Raw genomic sequence first — 9529 nt, 5'->3', positions numbered from 1 at the left:
AGCAGCTCAGGAAGTGAAGTGATTTGCCCAAGGTCACATGAGTAATTAATGGCAAGGCCTAGGGAAGAACTAGAGTTTCCTGATTTCCATTACCCTTAATGGTCGTCATTGGGACTTAACTAGAAAGAGCAGCAAGTATTTTCAAAATGTAATTTAACATTTAGAGAACTGTAATTTTCTAAAAGTTAGTAAAAGAACTTGTGTTAAGTTTTCAGGATGGCTTTTATAGTTGCCATTTTCATAGCTTGCTCAATTTAAATGTCTCTGCTTCAAGAACATAGTTTCTCAGAATAAGTTAAAAAGTAAAATGTTACTATAAAGCACGAGCTGTAAGAAAATGATGTGTGCATGATTCAACTGCATAGAGATAAATCATAGCTTGATTAGCATCATCTTTCTTCTCTCTTTCAGGAATGCAAGAAGGTGGCCTCTGATGATAGATCCTCAAGGTCAAGCTAATAAATGGATCAAGAACATGGAAAAAGCTAATAGTCTTCATCTAATTAAATTAAGTGATCCTGACTATGTCAGAACTCTGGAAAATTGCATCCAGTTTGGTACTCCTGGTACGTAGCTGAATAACAAGCATACATTACAGAAATTGTGCCCTGGAAAGGGCACAATTAACTCAAAATGATGTAAGTTGTTTCTTTTTTAAAAAAAATATTTGTGTCAGACTCATCTTAAATAATGACTTTGTTAATGTTGTTCATTATTTATTGATAATTAATCAAGTGAGAACTTTAGAGATTATACTTCCAGAAGGTTAGGATGTTGTCTTCATCTTGATTCATTTGAGATGCATTCTCTAATCGACCTGTTTTAATTTTTTTTCTGTTCTTCGCTATTCTTTAGTTCTCATTATAACTCCGCTTCTGCAATTAAAAGGGCCACCTAATATGCCAAAAGTATTTTAACACAACATTAGTCCAGTTATCTATTTATCCTTCTCTTGACTTACCCTACAAAAGTGACATAGTACTACATATACATTTTACATAGCTGATTATTATCTGCCATTGACAATGAAGAGATTAGAAACATGACAAGAATTTTTCAATAAAGCTCTATGCACACGTCACATTTGTCAAAACCAAAAAGAAAATACTGATGATTGGAGTAAATTGGGGTTGTTAGTCACATTTAAATCCATGTTACCTATCAAACTTGACAATTCACTTAACCAAATAAATAGGAACATTATAAAACTACAACATATTTAGACTCAGGACAATTTCAACAAATCTCAGATATTATTAAAGCTGGTACTACATGGAAGAATCATGATATTTATAACAAATGGTCTTATAGGCATTGTATTTTTGTATATTAATAATGAATCAGTTAAACTATTAATTACAATTTTAGGTTCTGTTAGGTTAAGCATGAAATGAAAAAAGTGTAAGGTTACCTAGAAAATCTGTGTGACAGACACACACACAAATAGTGTTTTATTCATCTAACGGGTGTTCTTAGAGTATAGTAGTACAGTGTTATGAGAGTTACAAAAAAGGGGGATTATTATCTCTACTATCAAATATCTTGCTTGTTTAATGGAAAGGATCAGACAATATATGTAACTAACTGTAATATAAATAGAAAGTGGACATAGGTCACTAACCCTATTAGGACTATTAGGACTACTGTGCTGTTATGGGTAGGTACACTGGCTATGAAATCAGAGTACCTGCCTCTTTTACTCAGTGTGGGTTCAGTGACCTTTCTGAGACTCCATTTCCCCATCTGTACTTTGACCATAAAGGGAGAAAAAAACATGAGTTATTGTACTTTGGGTACTTACAGCAGTGTCTGTAAGTACAATTATATTAATGTAATTAATATAAGAAAGGTACAGTTGATGAACTATGAGAATTTGGAGGAATTAAAGATTTCTTGAAAGAATTGGCACCTTAAATATTTTTTTTCTAATTTAACTTAAATATTCAAATGATTTCCTGACATAGTAAAAAAACAATTAAATAATAATTGAGCATCTACCACGTGCTTGACATTCTGGAGATTTCTGTGATCTCAGTTATATATATGATGATGGTATTGTATTATTTTAGAAAGGAAAAGGCCAGAGAGACAATATGCTTAGAATTTTTCAAACTTTGGGTTAGAGCTGTGAGAGAGCAAACCAACTTACTGAGTCTCGACCAGCATTTTTAAATGAAATGCAATAGAAAAGAATAGAACATATTAGACTGCATAGCATAGAGTAAAATTAAGCATTATTTCACGAAATTTTCATAGTTTTAGATGCATATATGTGTACTGGAGTAAGATTTAAAATGTATTTTTTACTTGGAGTCGTGGCCAAATTTGAAATCCAATAGTAATCCCAGCCACTTCATTTTATTAGCAAGGTGAGATGCTAGAGAATGTTAGTCACATGGCTTAAGCAAGATTGTGCCCCTAGTTAAAGGGAGTGCTGAACTAATCCCTAGGTCTTCTGTCTTTTTCTAATGCTCTGTCACTCACAGTTGCTTTAACCTAATTTTTGGAATGAATTTTAAAAATGGATAATAATTACTTACAATGCCTTCTAACGTTAGTCATCAGAAAGAAGTGAAAAAATTTAAATCTATTATAGAAAAAGAAACAGATGGCAGATTTTATAACTGTTTTTATATTTAACCTTCAAGTAAAAGAATCAATTACTGTTACAGTTTTAAAATAGAATCGGGGGCCTTGAGCCTTTTGAGCTGCCCTTCTCTTGTTCGAGCCACTTCCTCGTCTGGAAGTGTACTATTGCTTTCCTTTCCTTTCTAATAAAGCAATCCTTTTCTGCTGTAAAAAAAAAAAAAAAAGAGAGAGAGAGAGAAAGAAAAGAAAAAGAAAAAGAAAAAAATAGAAGCGGTTAAAGACTCCTCCATTTAAGAAGCTATCTTTAGATACTGGTCTATTCAAGGATAGTGGCTTTGATCTGTCATCCCTCACAGGCAGCCTGGATTGAGAAGACAGAGGTTTTCTTTCCCCTTCTTCACCCATCTGCTCCAACTACAGCAGACCTCCCTTTTATTTGTTTATATTGAATTTTAAGATAAAATTCTCTGATTAAATAGTATCCTGCTCCTTAAAAAATTTTTTTAAAGTCAGGGTTCTGGAAAATAAAAGTATATCTGTGTTAACTACACCAATGGATAAAGTAAGTACAATATTAGCATGTAAATATTAGTGATACAGCAATTTGTCCATACCTCAATAAAGCTAAAAAAAATAAGATTAAAATTTTTAAATTTTAAAAAGACATTAACTTGTATGTATCTTTTAATGGCTTTCCATTAGCTTTATGGGAAAAAAAATTTGCATTAAGAGCAAAATCTATCATATCTGAGCCTTCCTTACTTTTATCTCCTAGCACTTTCTTTCCCCCTTGTGTATAACGTATGAAGGATGTAAAACTACTCTGGTTTCATATTTCTTTCATTTGCTCATTCGTTTCTTCATTCGTTCACCTATCATATTTATTTTGCAAATACCACATGCTGCTGAATACACAGCATGAACAAGACAGACTTGGTCTCTATTTTCTTGAAGATTATTGCTTTTAAAGAGGGAGACAGATATGGCACGTGTGATGAGGCTTAGAAGATGAAAGTTTGGGGTATTTGAGAGCAGGCAGTACATAACAACATGGTGGTGTTCCTCATCTCTTAGCTTTCTTCTGTGTTTTTCCATCCATTTGGTGAATTTCTTCAAATGTCATCCTTTAAGGTACAGCTCAAACACTTCTTTTTCTGTGACATCTCTCTTGACCTCTCCATCGAAGTGCCAATACAGATTTCAGTTATTGCCCTTATTATTATGTACTTAGCTACTTGTTTCTCACCTCCAAGCTCTTTGAGGGTAATTACTGTATTCAGTTATTATTGAATTTATTTTGAGTACAATATGCTCTATAATTTAACACAATATGCCGAAGATTTTTTTCCTATTAATTTAAAGTCTCACATAGGATAATGCAGGTAATTCGTAAAAAAAGAAAAAAAGAAAAAAAAAAACTAGTACCAGTTAATGTCCTAAATACAAAAGAAATATGAAAAAAATACTTGGTTCTCTTTAAATTTCTGTTGCTAAGGATAACTGTTTTGAGTGAGATGATCTGCTTTATTCAAAGATAGTAGCAGCCATGTGTTTGGATTGCCAGCCTTGATTTCCCACAAGCTTTGCAAATGCTGTGATGGACTGGAACTTGGGAATGAGGAAGGGGGTTTTTACGTAAATCAGCATATTGTTAATTTTGATGATAGAAATATGAAAAGAAGCCTGTCTGTCTCATGAATTTGAGCCTATATTTTAACATGAAACATATTTTGATTTAATTAAAATTAAAGGAGTCCAAAGTTAGAGTCAAAATAAAATAGTTAAATTAAGGATAGTGTTCTGGGTAATTCATGTACATATGGATTTTTGCTCCTTTTTTCTGTTTTTTAAATTTAGAATACTTTGATTTTCCAGTGAGGCTTATAATATAGTAAATATTCAATGTTGAGGCCATATTTCTTTGAAATCAGGATGCTGCAGAAATCTTTCTTAACAGGCTTACAATTTGATTCTACTGGTGAGAAAATAAATGTTCACTTTTGGGGAAAATAATCAAGCCTGTAATATTTAAATTTGTATAATTATATTTTAGCTTTGAAAAAGATATACATATTAATATAGATACTTTTAATTCCATTTTTAACTTGAAATAACAGGGCGATGAAATTGTGTGATAGTATTTCTTAGTGAAAAAGATTTTATGCAAAAATTACTAAAGTTGAGGCAATTAGACAAAAATGTTATAATATTTCATAAACAAAATTTGAGTTCCTAACTAACAAATTAAAAGATTTTAAAAACCTGATCATGTAAAAATAAAAATGAGAAATTGATACTATTATTTCTGTTATTGTTTAACATTATTAAGAGAGTTTTTTCAGTGCAATAAAATAAAACAATGAAGATGCTATAACATTTGGAAAGAGAAAACATTGTCATATTCATAGACAGTATATTTCATCTAGAAAACCTAAGAGAATTAACTGAAAAGCTACTATAATAAAAGAGTTTAATGGAGTAAATATATTCCAAAAAGAATATTTTTAAAAATTGATAAGAACTGAGAATAAAACAATTGGGTAGTGAGTCTCATCAACCAGAGAATATGAAACAAAACAAAACAAAAACTTAAAATGATGTTCACAGTGTATAGCACAGAAATGACAAAACTTTACAGAAAAACAAAAGATTTGAGTAAGACATAATTTTTTCACTGATAGGAAAACCAGTATTGTAAAGATGTCAAGTCTTTCAGAAATAAATTTTTTAGAAATAATACTGAAGTTAACCTAGAAGAAACACAGTTAAAGAGGTAAAAAAAAATTCAGAAGAAGAGTGAATTTGGAATTAACTGGGATAAGTTCTGGAATAAACTCTAATATAAGTAAGCTTTTAATGCATTAGAAAGTATGCATTGTAAATCAATGGAAAAATGACAAGTCATTCAGCAAATGCTGTCGGGAAAATTGGTTTTGTGGAAAAATATATCAAGTCAGAGTCTCACCTCGCACCTCATTTGCTCCACATGACTTAAAGAATTAAATATGAAAGAAAAAAAGAAAAGACATAAATGCTAAAAGAAAACATAGGGGAGTAAGTAAATTATCTTTCTAAGAAAATACACAATGGAAAAATTTTAAATAGATTAATAGTTTACAATTTAAGCCAAGAAATTTATATAGAAGTTTCTATATTATATAGAAGAAACTTAAGAGTATATTAAATGATTACAGTTTATGGAATTTATTTGTATCTCAATTTAAATAGTCGAATTGTAATTAAAGCATTTTAAGACAATGGGGAAACATGTTTCTGCCTTGATATTTGATGAATTTACAAATTAATAATTTTTAAGGTGTGTCAACTTTTAAAGAGTCTCTGCTTTTCAGAGACACCTACTCAAATATTTGCAGATAAAGTTTCATGATGTCTGGGATTTGTTTGTAAGTAATCCAGGGTGAGATAAGAAATAGATGAAACAAGATTGGCTGAATTTACAAGAGTATACTATTCTTTTTTACTTTTGAAAAAGGCTTAAAATTTCTACAACAAAAAGTTAAATTATAAAAAGAAATATAAAGAAATTTAAAAACAACCAGAAAATCGGGGGGCGGGTATTTGCTACAACATTAAAATATACAGATAAGGTTTTAAAACCTAGTACGTTGAGACAATTAGTGCTCTTTGTTTCCTGATGTCTATTCCTACCTTTTTCCTTACTATTTGCATCCTCTGTGTTTACCTGGGTGCATTGCATACATTTCCTAACACCTGTTGTAGTTGTATGTCATCATGTGACTTGTTTTGGTCATTAAGATGTAAATGAAAGTGCCATTTGTAATTGCCAAGAAATATTATTAAAAGACGTTTCTTCCTTTTCTGTTTTCTCTTTCTTTCTGATGGCTGGAATGTGGATGTAGTTTGACAGCCATTTTGACCAAAGAGATCCAACCCATATTTCAAAAATAGTGAAGAGGCAAGATGGCAGGAACTTGATGTCTAACAGTTTAGCCACACTGTCTGTCCAGTCCTGCACTGATGACCTCGGGCTCTCCTTTACATGAGATATAAATCCCTTCCTGTTTATGTCACTCTTATTTTTTTATCGTTTGCAGCTGAACCTAATTGTAAATAACATACCCCACAATAGGAAAATGGGCAAATATATTAAGGTACATTTTCAAGAAGTAAAAATGTAATTAGCCAAAGAGCACCTAAAACATCAGTCCTAAAATAACAGTATTTCTTCACATATCAAATTGTAAAAATCGTTAATATAGTACCTAATGTTGACAGTATCACATAGTGGTTAAGAGAGCCATGTAAGGAGCCTGACTGCTTAGTTCAAGTTTCTTCTTTGTCATTTACTAGATGATTTAACTGAAAATTTTACTTCTATTGCCTTGCCTCAGTTTTCCCATCCATAAAACTGGGATAATAGTAGTCCATGCTTTTTAAAGTTGTGAAGTTGATTAGAAAATACAATGCTAGCATGATGCCTAGCAATGTAAGTACGTTGATGATATATAAAAACAGGTTTAAAAACAAACAAAAAAAAGTGAGTACTCATTGCAACCCTGAAATCTCTATAACTATTTAGGAAAGTAATTTGGCAATATAAATAGCCCTTAAGATGCTCTTAACTGTTGACCATTACTTCCACTTCTAGGACTCCAGCATGATTAAGTAATCAGTGATGAACACAAAGGTGTATTCAAAAAAACATTCACTGTAGCATTATTAACAGTGGAAAAAATAGAAGCAATCTAAATAATAGAAGACTAACATATTTACTACATTATGATGCACTCATGTTATTTAACTATAAAAAAATAATCATTTTATTCAAGCAGAAAATGAAAATGAGTTTAAAAATCATCTGCCTGCTTTGGTTAAATAAGATCTCAGCAGTACAAGAAGTTGACAAGAAGACAATTTTAGGAATTCATTTAGCTAGGAGTAACCTGTTGGAAGGAGCAGTACTTTTACTGCAATAGAGATTCAGACACCTGTCATTCCAATGCCCTAAGCTGCTTCTTTCCCATCAAGATTGTACATCCAGTTTCTTGAGGGACTCTTGCAAAACACCATAATTCAAGTTTGGCTGTGATAGTGCCACAAACACCAATTGTAAAACTTTCATTTGGCAAATCTATTGAGAACCTTAACTATGGCTCTGATCTTACATCAAAGATTCCCCTTCTAGAATGCTGTCATAAGGAAATAATCTGAAATGCAAACTTTTTGTATACAGTGCTATTTATAATACTGAGAATAGGAAACAATCCAAATATCTAATAATAGTGCATTGGTTTAAAAAATGAGATTATTAATATGATTGACTTATGAAGTAATTAAAAGCATGTTTATTAATTTTTATTAACATGAGGAAATATTTATGCTATACTATCAAACAAAATAATTAAGATGCAAAATTAGATATATTGTTTAGTATCGATGTATAGAAAAAAACGAATAAAAATACTGAAGAGAAAAATATAATTTATTCAACAAATAATTATACAGATATAGTTTTGTCATTTTTCCGTCAACTTCTATACCATATGAGTCAATTATGTAAAATATTTTAGATGAGGGGGAGGGAGAAAGGTTAAGAATATCTAACTACAGAGAGTTTTCCAATTTCTTCTGTTATAAGATAAAGTGAGGCATATTAAAAATTTTAAGAGTTTATTTGAACAAAAATCGATTAGAATCAGGCAGCACCAAACTGGAAGTGGTTCGGAGCACTCCATTAAAAGGAGCTGGGTAAAAGGCAATATTATATAAAGAAAGTGTAGAAGCAAAAACAGGAAACTATTTAATTGACTGCAGCTTAAAGCCTAGTTGACTGTAATTGGTTTTCCTTCGTGTTCTGATTTTGTAACTTTGAGACATCTCCAGGGTTCAGTTTTGGTTTATGTGGGACACCATGGTATGAGAAGGCATCTCAGTCTAATGGCCTCCTTGTTTAATTAATTTAACATTTCTTTCTTCTTTCCTATATTTTCCACATGTTCTACAATAAGCATAGTTGCTTTTATAATTAAAAAATATAATAACCATTGAAATAACAACAACTGAAAATGCTTTTTCTCTGATGTCTCAAATGGATATACCTCAGTGCCATCATACTTGGACATACAGTGAATCTCAGAAAAGGCGAGGAGCCCAAAGTAGAACAGTGGCTGAGCAGTACGGAAGTAGGCAGGATGACCAGATAGATCCACCAGTTAAGCTCTTCCCACAGACATCATTATACATCATTTCCTAATACTTAAAAGACAAAAATAATTTTAGAAGTAACTAAGAATTGCAGCAATTTGGAAGGCTGAAAGAATTTGGAAGGTTGCAGATTTACAGTCAATATTTAAGATAACATGGAATCTTTTTCTGATTTTACTCCAGTGTTGCTAGAAAATGTTGGAGAAGAGCTAGATCCCATCCTGGAACCACTGCTACTAAAACAGACCTTTAAGCAGGGTGGTAGTACATGTATCCGACTTGGGGACTCTACCATTGAATATGCACCAGACTTCCGCTTCTATATTACTACCAAGCTAAGAAATCCTCATTATCTTCCTGAAACGTCAGTAAAGGCCAGTATCTAAAATAAAAATTTCGTAGTCAAATCTTACAATTAATGACTTTATTTTCTTTCTGAGCCATAAGAAGAACAGATCTTCCTAAGAAAAAATGGCTTTTGTCCTTGTTTGGCATTTCCTGAAGTTGCTATAATAATTTCCAAATGTTGCTTTTGTATGTGCATGTAATAATAAAGGAGCCTTCAGTATGCAGTGAAAAAAGAATCTAATTTTTACAATTGATATTATTCTTAGATTTTCATTGTTAAAAATAGGTGACATATATGCACATTTTTTTCTCTGCAAAAAATGATAATATGCTAATTCTGGGAATTGGAATTCAAGAACAGAACTTTATCATTCTTCTTTAACAGAATAAAGTTGCTGCAATTTAT

General features: G+C 31.5%; 1 protein-coding gene across 1 annotated transcript in view; it reads left to right on the top strand.

Moving 5' to 3' along the window:
- The window catches only part of DNAH7 (dynein axonemal heavy chain 7), a 209522-nt gene that overhangs the window by 146182 nt on the left and 53811 nt on the right, over positions 1-9529 (top strand). The window contains exons 49-50 of the mRNA XM_006921302.3: positions 412-566; positions 8959-9149. Coding sequence (XP_006921364.1) covers positions 412-566; positions 8959-9149 — 346 coding nt within the window. The remainder of the gene's footprint in view (positions 1-411; positions 567-8958; positions 9150-9529) is intronic.

The sequence above is a fragment of the Pteropus alecto genome, unplaced genomic scaffold (genome assembly GCF_000325575.1).
Source record: "Pteropus alecto unplaced genomic scaffold, ASM32557v1 scaffold3, whole genome shotgun sequence".
In the NCBI taxonomy this organism is placed as follows: domain Eukaryota; kingdom Metazoa; phylum Chordata; class Mammalia; order Chiroptera; family Pteropodidae; genus Pteropus; species Pteropus alecto.
This window is presented reverse-complemented; position numbering and strand designations above follow the sequence as displayed.